Source organism: Petaurus breviceps, unplaced genomic scaffold, assembly GCF_028583685.1.
Source record: "Petaurus breviceps papuanus isolate PSGF00001 unplaced genomic scaffold, PetGlider_PUasm1.0 164, whole genome shotgun sequence".
NCBI lineage: Eukaryota > Metazoa > Chordata > Mammalia > Diprotodontia > Petauridae > Petaurus > Petaurus breviceps.
In genome coordinates, this window is record NW_027185735.1 from 5,262,664 (window position 1) to 5,277,290 (window position 14,627).

Sequence of the window (14,627 nt, forward strand, 5' to 3'; positions counted from 1 at the left end):
ATAAAACTATTCCCATTCCATAGCAATCATGATGATTGTGTCCATTATAATGTAAAGACTTAACTATATATTTTTCACCCTTCCACAGGGCATCATTAAAAACAATATGGTTTAGAAAGAAAAATAAAATTATGTAATGTAATTTTAAAAAAAATCCCCTCCCCCAGAAAGCAATACATTTAAATGTATTCAAGTATTCCTTTAAACATTTCTTACAAATCAATTAGCTTTATTTTGTTTTAATATACAAGTAAAAAGTAGCTTCATATTTCGTTAGTAAAATGTTTAGAAAAATTTACAGAATTTTTTTTTAACAAATTTTTAAATACAGAGTCACACCAAATGTTAGGTCATTCTTGAAATTCAGGAGGCTTTAGTTTGAGAATATTCATTATTTTTAAAGAAAATTCTTTTAAAGAATATTAAACAAAAAGTTAGTGGGCTCATGTCAGCAGTATCTAGAGGAAGAAGATCCTGTAAGAATAGAAAAAGGAAAACTGTTTTGAAAGAGATCTAAGGTATTTTTTCTCTGGTGGCTTATCATAAGTTTTGGTCTTCCCTGTATCTTTGTTTCCCTTTCAAGTCACATTTTCTAGGTACTAACTCTCCAAGGTATAAACATATGTGTATGTATGTATTTATGTTTGTATAGGTATACACACACATATATACAGATATACACATACATATATGTGTACCTATGATTCTCCAATCATGTTAAGTAACTACTTTCATAATAAATTGTCAAGATAGTAAAAGATGGAATGTTGCTTTTTTCAAAAACTTGGAAACGTTATTTTAAAAATTCTATGACAATATATATTAAATTTGGCAAAAATGAATTAGGAACTTTCTTTAATGAAGACAAAAATATATCAAAATTACTAGAGGTAAAAAGTCTTTTTCCAATCTGAGTAGTGAACCTTGGGATTGGGGTTTTTTCCTGCTAGTTACCACTAAATACAAATTTTAAAATAGATGTTAAAAAATATTTTCTGAATAGTTAAAAATTTTGTCTGCCCCAGAGTAGTTCAGATACCAAATTATCAGCAATTTTTATTTTTTCATCAAAAGTAATTTAAATGAAAAGCATAGTAATGACAAGATGCAAACAGAATTACTTGAGTGATTTCAATTATCAATAGACAATGCTAAAATTTTATGCATATTTTAATATCTTCATTTACACAAAAGAAAGTTAATTTCCTTTTTAAAGGAAATTTATAAAAAGCCTTATCCGCGTTAATTCCTGAATTATCTAAAATTCAAAAAATTGTTTTTCTTTTACAATAAGTTTAAATCCCAAATAATATGAAAAATATTTTCCTACATCTCAGAAAGATAAGATCATAGACTAAGAAAATGGATCTTTAAGGTAACAGGGAAATGAAATAAATTTAATCCTGAGTAATCAAGCTAAAATATAATTTGGAATGTAAGAAAATGTGTATTTAAAGAAAAGCAGAAGGAGTATTTTAACTACAGAAAATAACAACAAAAAAAAAAAAGCCATGATTGCTGACCTTAGGTGAAATTAAGACATTACAACAAAGGAATTTATGATTTCTAAGTTTCTATTATTAATTGTTACCATGTGTAGGAAGTAGTATAGTTAAAAACGATCATTTTTATTAACAACATTAATACAGACAAGGGGGAAATTTGGCCTACATCACTACAAAAGATAAAATTTTACTGAGAAATATATTTTCTTTACAAGATACCAAGAAAAATTCTCACTTAAGGTGAAGAGTTTTCCTTAATTTTTTCCAAGAGTAAAAACAGAAGTTTTTTTATAAATAAAAAACGTTTTTTCTAGAATAAACCAATTAATATAAACTCTTCAAATTCCCCAAAAGAGTAAACAAGTTATAATTAAAGAAAAAAAGACATCCTATCTTATTGTTTGACACTAGATTCTTCTACTTTAAGGAACTGGTTGAGCCACCAGACTGTTTTTAAAGTCTATTTCAGGATTCTATTCCAGATGCTAATACTATTTTTAAATAAAGTAAACTGTTGAGTTTATTGAAAAAATAACTAACTGCTACAATGTACAAGTCAAGTTATTTCAAACCAAAAGGTTAGATTATCATTCTTCATACTTTTATCAAAATAATAACTTTAAAATTAACTAAGAACTAAGATTTATCCACTTTTGAAAGAGGACTGACAATGCGTTGTCTCATTGCAGTCTGTGAAAAGTCTTTTTTTGATGGATTTTTGTTCTCTAATTCATCATCTGAATGATCTTCTTCATCTTCCTCTTCTTGTTTCAATTTTTTCAAAAGATGGGCAGATTCTGGCAGTGGTTTTTCTTAAAGAAAAAAAGGCATACACAATTAGTTTATGAAGTTTAATGAAGGGGCGGCCAGGTAGCACAGCAAGTAAGAGCACCAGCCCCAGTGTCGGGATGACCTGGGGATCGAATCCAGGCTCAGACACTTAGCACCCACCCAGAAACACCTGGCCGTGTAATCTTGAGCAAGTTACTTAACCCCAATTGCTTAGGGGCAGCCAGGTGGCTCAGCGAGTAAGAGCACCGGCCCCAGTGTCGGGATGACCTAAGGATCAAATCTGGGCTCAGATACTTAGCACCATACCCAGAAATAACTGGCCGTGTAACCTTGAGCAAGTTACTTAACCCTGATTGCTTTAAAAAAAAAAAAAGTCGTCTAATGAAGTTTAAGAAAGTTTACTTAACAATTTAGAGATCTTCAAAGTAAAAATTTATAAGCAATTATATTATCTCAACAACTATCATCAAGAGCTTAGACTTCCAACAACAATTAGTTATTATAAACTCTTTGGATGTTTATTTAAGCACATCATGAGATGTAACAGTAGATAGCGTAAGAAGGAAGAAGTAAAGTAAGATTCTCATTTTCATGGTGTACTGGAAGAACTGGTACATCCTAGAATACTGATCACTAGCTTTGCAAACTATAATATTCCAAGTAGTCATTCAGTTTCTGCTTAAAGATATTCAAAGATGGAGAACTCTTTATCTGCCACAGTGTCAGGATAACAAGCACAGTTAGAATCATAATAAAATTTTCTTGACACAGTCAATTCCATATTTTAATAAATGTAAATTGTAAGAAAGTTTTTCTTCATGACTTGAGTTGAAATCTTCTTCCTTTTAACTTTTACCTCTTAAGCCTAGTTCTATATTCTAGGATAAAAGGGAAGTTTAGGTCCCTCTTTCACATGACAATCCTTCAAATATCAGAAAAAAATACCGTGTGACACTTTCTCTTCTCCAAATTAATTCCAGTTCCTTTACCCAATTCTAATGTGACATGTTGGCTTATATACCCTCTGGACACAGTACAGCTGGTCAATGATTCATCAAAAGTGTTGAACCCAGAACTATTAAGTAACCAAAGACAGCAACAACCCTTGTGCCAAGTCATCATCTCTAAGAGCAAAAAGGCATCGGTCACCTGGAGGATGAGTTCTTTCTTCAGGTCCCTAGTGAAGTTCTATAAGCTAAGAAAAAGACAATGGCTGAAGAGGAGATTTTTGGCAAGGTATACTTTCCCCCTTTTTAATGCTAGACTTCAGATAAATATTTCCACCCTAGGATTTTGCGATACCTTAGAATGTCAATTAATTAATAGGACATCACAAAACTCACAAAAAGTTTAATCTAAAAATGTACTTACTTGAATAAGGATATTGCTGTGGTTTACTTCTTTTTGAAGGACAAAGGAAGTCTGCTACAAATACCATAATCTGTAACCAGAAATAATGGGAGAAATCAGAGTGTCTAGTCATATATAACTCAAGATCTATTTCATAAAAATTCTATAAATTCATTTCCCTAAAAATAAGAAAAGGCATACTTACAAGTCCTAGTATTAGACCTGAGAATAGAGTTGCTACGGCAAAAATTGCATAGGATCCCCAAACTGGTATTTTAAGGTCTTCTGTAAAATAGTTATGGCAAGTCTAAATTTTAAAGAAAATAAAAGAGTAATCTAAGAAACTGGTCATTTAAACATAATAGCAAAATGTTTAAAGTTGGAACAAGACTTAAGTCCATACCCTAATCCACATAGATAGTTGAAAAAGAGCTGACATACTGCTCATCCTAAAATAAGAGATACATAATTAGAAAATATAACAAGGTTGGTGAGTCCATTGAATTTATACTGAAACAGAACTGCCTATAGATGGACATATAGTTATTTACAAACTGTTACTACCCGATTTCTCCATACCCTGAACAGATAGCTACTGATTTCTTTTGACCATATCTTCCTTCTCCTAAATATAAAAATTTGTTTGCTCTGTAAGTTGCTCCTTTGAGTCATTTTTTGCATATTTTTAATCCAAGACAAATATGTGTGCATATACACATATATACATGTATGTGTGTATATGTGAATATTTCTAAGACTTCATCAAAGTTTATACATTTTCTCTCTCCCCAAACCCCAGAGAATTGAAGATTTTAAAAACATAGTTTTTCCTATTTTGTTAATAATATTCCTTGTTTTCACCATGTCAAATCACAATAACATCAGTAGCAGACTCATAGGATATACAATGAGCCTTCACACTCAGGCCAAATTATATCCCCAGAGTAGTTCATGTTTCAAAATTACTTTAGGCTACTCCCTACTCCCCTCCCCTCAAATTATTTACTCTTTTAGTGAAAAGCAATCTGATTGTTCTACATCATGGCATTATAATAAAAACACTTTACAACTTTCTAAATTATGCTGCACACTCACCCCTCCCCAATGTGGTTTATCACAAAGGCACTTTTTTTGGCTGTTTCTAAAAACAAAGCAAGTCACTTTTAGAGAATGTTCATTTTTTTTTCTATTTCATCAACTGATTTGTCCAAGTCCTCTATGCAGTAGGGCTGCAAAGGGGAAAAAATTTTAGAAGCCTAAGACTTAAACTAAAATTTTAAAGGAAGGGACAAAAATTCAAAAATGCTTACAGAAAAGAACCTGGCCCAAACCATGAAGAAACAGGTTCAATACTTTTCCACTGTTTGTCATTTATGAAATTTATGAAGTCCTCTTTAGTCCTGGGGCCTTGATATCTTCTAAATTCTCCATCTCTACAGCTATGTAAAAAAAGAAAAAGAGGATATCAGACTCCAAATCATAAAGTGCAGGTGATATATACAGAAAAAGTAATGTCTCAAGTAAAGAGTTAAAATTATACTTGCTTCTATATTTAATTCAGACTTAGTTGTAGTACATAAAATATATAACATCAATCATTTTCACTTGGACATTCTAGTCCAAAATATAAATGAGGAGCAATATAACTTTCTTCTTAAGTTGAAGACTTCAATACCATTACATTAGCTTTTCTTTAGACAATAAAATTATGAATATTATGCATTATGGGAACAAAATATTTGAGTATCAAATTTATAGAAGATTTAAATTAAATAATTCATGAATAAACTTATGAGAAGTGAATAAGCTACTAGCTAGTAATCAAAATAACAAAATCAGGGGTATTTTGGGATAATGGCAAAGTAGGTCTGAAATTTCTAGGCTCTCTAGATTTTCCCCACAAACTTACAGAAAATGAATGTAAATCAAGTGAGAGAGACTGAGGAAAAATTAGAATTGAACATAAAGCAGCAAAAATAAAGGGGTAAAGCAATTGTCCTTCTAAGACAACTTGAAAGGACCTCAGGAAAGAGAGGGTCCCCAGGGGCTGAGGTTTGGCCTGAGTAAAGTACAGACATCTACAGGCTGACTACACTGAATCAACCAAGAGCAGACCCTGGGGCAGCTCTGTTAGGAAGCAGACAAGGCCTCAAGAAATTTCACCCCAATTTTCACCTCATTCACTACCTCAAGAAATTTTACCTCATAAACTTTTGCCTCACAGCCTCAGGCACTTTCACCTCATAAACTTTTATCTCACACACTTTCATTTATGGGTCAACAAATGGGTTGACTGAGGGAAGACTGAAGGACCCCTACTGTTTCCAAGGGCCAGAACTAGCAGTGCTGACCAGAAGTGATGTCAGGCTGTGGCTGTGGACAAGCAGAAGCGAGCACATGCCTGGTGAGTGTGGCACCAGAGGGAGTAAGAACATTTTCAAGACAGTGTGGAGGAGTCCCTGAGGTTGAGTCCCTGGAGTGAATTCAGAAAAATAATAGTAAAGGACAACCAGAGGCCTACAGCAACAATACTCATAACTCAGGATTAAAACTTGATTATAATAATAAGTTGCTAAAAGTAAAATAAAACAAAATAAAAATGACTAAGCAAAGCTGCTTAGGAACTCTAAGATTCTGTTTAGTTATTATATATGAACATGCTATCAGTATTCTTAAAACTGTCACCATTACTAATGTATTTTGAATTAAAGGTTGAGGCTGAGTTGTATAACATGAGGTGATTCTAAAAAACAAAAGTAGATAGGAAAAGGCAAAAGAAAGTAAACTATATTATAAAAATGGGGCATGAGCACAGAGGAAGCAGGTGGCAGTGAAAGGCTAGTGAGGTGTTTAGAACCTTATTCTCATCTGGGATGAAGAGGAAACAATGTGTACATCTGGAAGGCTGTAGAAGAGAAGTGAGAAAACTAGGGGATGGGGTGGGGAGGGACTTTTCAAGGGGTCTGTGGAAAGATTTGGGAGGGTGAGGAGAGAGCATAGACAGAAACTTTTGAAGAGGTGTGTGGATTGAGACTGGAGGGCAGAGAGGATTCTTGGAGGAGTGAGTGAAGTGGGGAGGCCCCGGGGGCTGGAATATTGGGAGAAAAGATAAGGTAACAAAGATGGGGTAAAAAGAGAGGCTGAGAAAGAAAATAGTGAGTAAAAATAAGATGGAGGAATGTGAATGGGACATTTGTTAGCAGTTCTCTTTGTGATGGCAAAGAACTAGAAACTGCAGAGATTCCCATCAATTGGGGAATAGTTGAAAAAGTTGTGGTATATGATTTTGATGAAATACTACTGTGCTGTAAGAAATGATGAGCTCAATGACCCTAGAAAAGCATGGAAAGACTTGCAAGTAATGAAGAGTGAAATGAGCAGAATCAAGAGAACACTGTAGGGGCGGCCAGGTAGCACAGGGAGTAAGAGCACCAGCTCCAGTGTTGAGAAGACCTGGAGATCGAATCCCGGGGCTCAGACACTTAGCACCCACCCAGAAACACCTGGCCGTGTAACCTTGAGCAAGTTACTTAACCCCAATTGCTTAGGGGTGGCCAGGTGGCTCAGTGAGTAAGAGCACTGGTTCCAGTGTCGGGATGACCTGGACCAAATCCGGGCTCAGATACTCAGCACCACACCCAGAAATAACTGGCCGTGTAACCTTGAGCAAGTTACTTAACCCCGATTGCTTAAAAAAAAAAAAAAAGGGGGAACACTGTATACAATAATAGCAATACTCTTTTAAGAACAAATCTGAACACCTAAGTCATTTTGAGTATTATAAATATACAAATTTAAAAAAAGAACATATGAAGAGGGGTGGCTAGGTGGTGCAGTGAATAAAGCACCAGCTCTGGAGTCAGGAGGACCTGAGTTCAAATCTGGCTTCAGACACTTAACACTTACTAGCCGTGTGACCTTGGGCAAGTCACTTAACCTCAAATGCCCTGCCCTCTCCCCTCCAAAAAAAAAAAAAGGCAAAAAAAAGAACATATGAAGAAAGACACTACCTGCATCCAGAGCAAGAACTGATAAACAGAAGTATGTATAGAGTAACTTCACACATATATACCTATTTGTGTCTAATGGTAGCCATCTTCAGGATGAGGGGGAGGGAAGAAAAAAAGGGGAAAAAAAATTTACATGATGACTTTGTTGCATATTTGGAGGGAATAGCAAGTTGTAGATGGTATATTTGCAGTTTCATGTGCAATCATCTTTTTTAATGTACTGTTATGGAAATGCTTGTTTTGTTCCATGAACAGAAAATAGAATTAATTTTTAAAAAATAATGAAGTGTCCGCAAAGATTAGCAAACATGGTAAGATAACAAAGTTACTAATATTAAAAGAATATGGTGATCACAAAGATGGTATACTTTCAACAAAAAGAGGTCATTTCAAACTAACTTTATTTCCTTATCTACCTACATAGGTACATGTTACAGTAAATGAACTGTGAAGTTCCATCTAATATAGACTTTGGAATAGATTCAGCATGATATACACAAGAGACTGAAATATACTGAAAGGGGGAAAAAGTTAGGAAACACAGCAAGAGAATACACATGAGTGTGGCAGATAAAAAGAGATACTTTCATGGAGAAACTCCCATCTTGTAGTAATTTAGGATGCCACTAAAGAATATTTTATTATGTTTTCACAATTATAGTTGTAAAAAGATTATTATAATGCCTCTTAGTACATATCTGGCTGATCAACTAAAATTAAGCTGGGGGATCAGATGAGACCGAGACCCATGGATTAGACTCTCACCTCTACTAGAGGTTGGCCACCTATGGCATACAGGACAAAGTCTAAACTCATTCTGACGTTCAAGAACTGATAATGCCCTACCACACAGATTCGTTGATATCCTTTCCAACATAAACTACTACTGCTAAAATAATCATTTCTTTGACAGGTAAACATACTGAACTCAAACATACCTTGAATTCCATTGCTCATGCTACCATCTAATCTAGAATGTTTGTCACTCCAACTACTACTTCATCCTTTGAGTTTCTACTCTACCTCATATCAGCTGCTTGCTTCCTTCTCATAAAATACTCACTGGGCTTACCGATTATATCATTTATTTTAGCACCTAATCCAGAAGTAAGGAAACTGTGGCATCGAGGCCACATGTGGCCCTCTGGGTCCTCAAGTGCAGCCCTTTGACTGAATCCAAACTTCATAGAATAAAGCCCCTTAATAAAAAGATTTGTTTTATAAAACTCAGACTCAGTCAAAAGGCTGCATCCAAAGACCTAGAAAGCTACACGTGCCCTTGATGCTGCAAGTTCCCCATCCCTGAAATAATTTCAAGATCAATTAGGATAGGTTTTAAGGGGTAGTATTTCAGTTAATTTTCAAATGAGAGAAGCTAGAGATTCTAAGGGATGGAGGTGAAGAGGAAGTATATTCCAAGCAGGGAGAATGGACTAAACAAAGGTATGGGGATGGAAGACAGTACATCATGCATGGGAATAGCAAGTAGGCCAGTCTGCCTACAATGCACAGGGCATGAAAGGAAATAATGTGCAATTAAGCAAGACTTTGAAGGGCTTTAACTGTAAAACAAAGAAGTCTAAATTTGTTCCTAGGAGCTTTTTAAGCAATGGAGTGACACAATCCAGCAGCTATATGAAAGACAGATTATTGGGGGAGAGACTGGGGGCAGGGAGACAAATTAGGCAGCTATTGCAACAAGACTGGTAACCAGTGATAAAGGACCTGAACTATAATAGGGACATAAGTAAGCAGAAGAGAAAAGATGCAAGAAATGTTCTAGAGAAAAAACTGACAAGACTTGACAACTGATTTGATATGGGAAGTGAGGTATGGTATAACAAGGAGTCAAGGATGACCCTGAAGTTGCAAAACTTGGATAGTCATTTCCTCCCCAGAAATAGGGAAATTAGGAAGAAGAATGGGTTTTCAGGAAAATATGAGTTCTGTTTTGAACATATGGAGTCTGAGATGCTTATAAGGTATCCAGTTGGAAATCCAGTTGGAAGTTTATGATGTATGACTAAAGCTCAGGAAAAAGAAAAAGACAGATATATGAATCTGGGAGTCATCTGCATACAGGTGATAGATGAAGCCACAGGAGCTGGTAAGATTATAAATACAGATTATGATAACAATGAGACAACATGCCAAAATTTGTGTGTTGCAGCCAAAATATTACTTAGAGGAAAATTTATAATTCTAAACACATATATCAATAAAAAAGAGAAACATCAGATCAATGAAGTGACCTAGAAAAAGAACAAATTAAAATCCTCAATTAAACACCAAACAGGAATCCTGAAAATCAAAGGAGAGATTAATAAAATTGAAAGTTAAAAAAAATTCAATAAACAAAACTAGGAGCTGACTTTATAAAAAAAAATAACAATTAATTAACCACTGGTTAATCTGATTAAAAAATTTTTAACAAAATTACCAGTAGGCCCCAAGAGAGAATCATGCTTTACTGAAATAAGACTCTTACTATCTTCTCTATTATTACATGAACCAAGAACTAATTTCAAAGACCTAAATTTCAACGTAATCTAGTGGATAGACTGCCTTAGCGTCAGAAAGAATTGCATTCAAGTCTCTTACACATAATAGTTCTATAAGCACAGTAAAGTAATTTAACCTTTCAGTGTTCTAAGAAACTAAGATTATACTGGAAGAAGTAAAACAAATGCTAACTTGTCTTGATAGTGAGATTCCATATTTGGGAGTTCCCTATACCAATGAAATCATAAGACTAATCAAAACAAAACAAAACCCCACCTTCAAGTACTTACTGGTAGATAGTGGGAAGTGCAGTTATGATAAACCGACCACTAAGACCTGTAAATAAATATTAAGGCTTGATAAATATAATAAAAAATTCTGGCAAAGATACATCAATAGGTTTCCCCAGGCTAAATAAGTATCACTTTCAATTTGTAAGTATGTCTCTTAAATTTTAAAGATTTTTTTAATACATTACATTACCTGTATTTCCAATTATGTCCTTCCCCTTCCTTTGAAAAAAATTAAAACAATTTAACAAGGCGATTCAAAAAAAATGAGAAAGTCTCACAGTATGTGCAACATTCTATTCCTACAGTTCTTCACCATTGCAAAGAATGAGATGTCTTCTCATAGCTCTTCAGACTATGAGCTCATAGCTCATAACCCAAATATGGTCATTGTAATTTCAATATATTTGGTTTTGATTGTTTTGTTGTTCTTTCACTTTATGTTGTAGTAACTATGTTTTCTTGCTTATTCCACTTTGAATTAATGCATACGAGCATTGGCAAGATTACCTTTACTCACTGTTTCTCGAAAGAAAGAGATATTCCATTATATTCATGTACCACAATTAGTTTATCCATTTTCCGAATGATGGGTATCTATTTTTATTTCCAAGTCTTTGATACCACAAAAAGTTAAAGCTATTATTTTACCTTTCTTTTTATTATTCAACCTCCTTGAAGTATATATGCCTAGCAATGGGATCTCTGGACCAAATGATATCAATATTTAAGACGCTTTCTTAACTTAATTCCAAATTCCTTTCCAGAAGGTTGGATCAAATCAGTTTTGCATTAATGTGCATTAATGTTTTTTATTTCCATAGGCCTTCCAACACTGACTTCTTTTTCAGTTGTTCTCAGTCATATCTGACTCTATGTGATCCCATTTGGGATTTTCTTGGTAAATATACTGGAGTGGTTTGCCATTTCTTCTCCAGCTCATTTTACTGATGAGGAAACTGAGGCAAACAATTAAGTAACTTGCTCAGGGTCACACAATTAAGTGTCTGAGTGCAGATCTGACCTCCAGAAGACTCATCTTCCTGACTCCTGACTCCAGGCACAGCATTCTATTCACTGCATCACACTGCCCCAACACTGACTACTCCTCTCTATGATTTTCTTTTTCAAATCATCTTTATGAAATCAATGAGTATGATGACAAATCCCACTAAATACATAAGTCATCCCATTCCATCCTGCTTTCTATAGAAGACTGCCTTATCTATCTTCCCTACTCTCACTAATTTCCAGTCACTCCCCAATAAGGCTGCTTCCTCATTGCATGAAAACATGTGCATTGCTTCTCTATCATCCAAAAAACCCAAAACAAAACAAAATTTAAATATACCTCCATCCATCTCCCACTATCTTCCTTTAGCTTTTTAACTTCCTTTTAAAACTTCCTTTTAACTTTCCTCTCTTTTGTGTCTAAATTCCTTAAGAAGACAGTCTACAATAAGTGCCTCCACTTCCTTTTCTCTCATTTTCTCCTTCAATCTTTGCGGTCTGGCTTCTGATCTCATCATTCAACCAAAACTGGTCTCTCCAAAATCACTAATAATCTCTTAATGGTCAAATCTAATGGCCTTTTCGCAATCATCATTTTCCTTTACATTTCTTCAGACTTTGGCTGTCAATTACCCTCGTCTCCTTAATACTTTCTTCTCTAAATTTGCATAATACTATTCTACCCCAGTTCTACTTTCTAACCACTCCTTCTCAGTCTTTTTTGGTGGACATTCATTCATGTCACACTTGCATGGAGGTCCCACAAGGTTCAGTCTTGGGACTTCTCTGCTTCTTCCTCTATACTATTTCACTCTGGGATTTGTTCCCATGCTTTCAATTATCATCTCTATGCAGATGATTCTCAGATCTACTTGTCCAGCTAACCTCTCTCATGACCTCAGGTATTGCATCTCCAACAGTCTATGAGACATATTCAACCAGATGTCCTACAGACCTCAAACTCAACAATCTAAAAAAATAGAACTCAATATTTTCCCCCTAAATCCCTTCCTTCCTAATGCCCCCACTATTGTCCAGGGTGCCATCCTCCAATCACCCAGGCTTGATACCTAAGTATCATCCTTTACTCCTTACTTGCTCTTACCTTCATATTCAATCAGTTGTCCAGTCCTGTCATTTCTACCTTACACAGGGTATATATGTGTGTGTGTACAGGCCCTCATCACCTCATCTATTACAATAGCCTTTTGACTGCTCTGTCTGCTAAAAGTCTCTCCCTAGTCTAGACAAACTTCCACTCAGTTGTCATATTAATCATTAAAAAATACAAGTATAATCATATTATTCCCCTCCCTCATTCAACTATAGTTTACTACAGTGTCTCCCTAGCACCTCCAGAATCAAATATAAAATGCACTATCTGACTTTTAAAACTCCTCATAACCTGACCCCTTTATGCCTTTCTGGTCTTTTTACATTCCTCCCAACCCTCACTCCCCCACCAGTGTCCTGCAATCCAGTGGCACATGGCCACTTCACTGTTACTTTCACATGACACTTCATCTTTTGACATCTAGCATTTATTGCTACATGTCCTCCATGTCTACTAAACTTTTCTTCCCTTGTTTCCTTAAAGCCTCAAAAGAAGACTTTCCCATTTCTCTTTAGTGTTCTCCCTCTAAGAATATCCCTAATTTATCATGTACATACCTTGTTTGTACATAGGTGTTATCATGTTGTCTATCCCATTAGATTGTGAGAAGGGATTTTTTTTTTGGCCCTTCTTTGTATCCCTTATACTCAGAACAGTGATTGGCACAAATAGGCACTTTATAAATACTAGTTTACTGAATTAATTATTTTGACATTAACAGCTATATAAATATAAATATTTATATATAGTTTACTGACTGAATTATTTTGACATTAACAGCTATATAAATGTTACAAATCGCTAATAATTTTCATTATTAATTTCATTAACATACTATTGACATATTAATATTAATTTTCATTAGTATGTGCAATTTGGAGAATTCTTTCATACAGCTGGTGACAATTTGCAATCTTTCTTTTGAGAAACATTTTTCCATATCCTTCGGCCTATTTATAGGGGAATGGCTTTTGGTCATATGTATATTTTTGTGAGTTGTCTATATATCATATATAAGACCCTTATCAGAAATATTTGATGCAAAAATTTTCTCTAGTCAGCTGCCTCCCTTCTTATCTTAGCCCCATTAATTCTATTTGTATAGAAGTTTTTCAATTTCATGTAATCATTTTTATAGTGAAGTCTATCCTTTGATTAAGAATGCATTTCAATATGGATATGATAAGTGTCTATCCTGGTTCTCTTCTTTTTATTATAATCCTAAAAATTACTATTGCACATTCGAGTTTTTGTTTATGGTATTCATTGTTGGTCTAGACCTAATTTCTGCCAGATTGCTTTCCCATTTTACCAGCAATTGTTTAAAAAAAAATTATTTCTTCCCCACATAATTTGTGCATTCAGGTTTACTAAACATCTGCTTATGTCAAATTATTTCTTATTCTTCCTAACTTAGTTTATTCTACTGACCTAATTTTATATTTTATAATTATAGTCAAATAGTTCATAAAAATCACTCTATAATTTGAGGGCTGGAAGGGCTATTCCTCTTGTCAGTCTTCTCTAATTGTAATTTGATTGATACAGAACTTAATTTGAGTAGGATGTCATTTTTATTATATTGAAAGCCAAGACATGAGCATTTTAATACCTCTCCAATGATTCCAGCTGTTTGTTTAATTACTTTAAGGAGGATGTTGTAATTATATACACACATTTAATATTTGTTTGGTAAATTGAATACCACATACTTTATGCATTACAGTTATTTTGAGTAAAGCCTTTTTTTTCTATTATTCTCACCTGGATTTTGCTATTGTTGTATATAAAAGCTTCCAATTTTTATCATATAGTAATGCTAACTTGTAATATCTCAAAAAATACTTTCAGAAATTATACTTGTTTATGTTTTATGGGGTTTTTAGCAAAGATGTATAAAAGTATAAAAGTCTTTTTCTACATCTGCTGACAAAATTGTTGGCTTTACATGTTTTCATTTTCAAAATTATCTTCATTGTTTTCCTAGTATAAAACCATCTTTGCATCCCTCATATAAATCCAACTTGATAACAGTAAATGATTTTTTTTAGAT

General features: G+C 34.2%; 1 protein-coding gene across 1 annotated transcript in view; it reads right to left on the minus strand.

The window, feature by feature from the left end:
- Window positions 1-208: 208 nt before the first annotated feature.
- Window positions 209-14,627, minus strand: part of TMX1 (thioredoxin related transmembrane protein 1) — a 43,166-nt gene continuing 28,747 nt past the window's right edge. Inside the window, exons 3-8 of the mRNA XM_069082240.1 lie at window positions 10,450-10,495; window positions 4,958-5,086; window positions 4,051-4,096; window positions 3,853-3,954; window positions 3,669-3,738; window positions 209-2,317 (exon numbers count right to left, since the gene is read on the minus strand). Coding sequence (XP_068938341.1) covers window positions 2,142-2,317; window positions 3,669-3,738; window positions 3,853-3,954; window positions 4,051-4,096; window positions 4,958-5,086; window positions 10,450-10,495 — 569 coding nt within the window. The 3' untranslated portion in view covers window positions 209-2,141. The remainder of the gene's footprint in view (window positions 2,318-3,668; window positions 3,739-3,852; window positions 3,955-4,050; window positions 4,097-4,957; window positions 5,087-10,449; window positions 10,496-14,627) is intronic.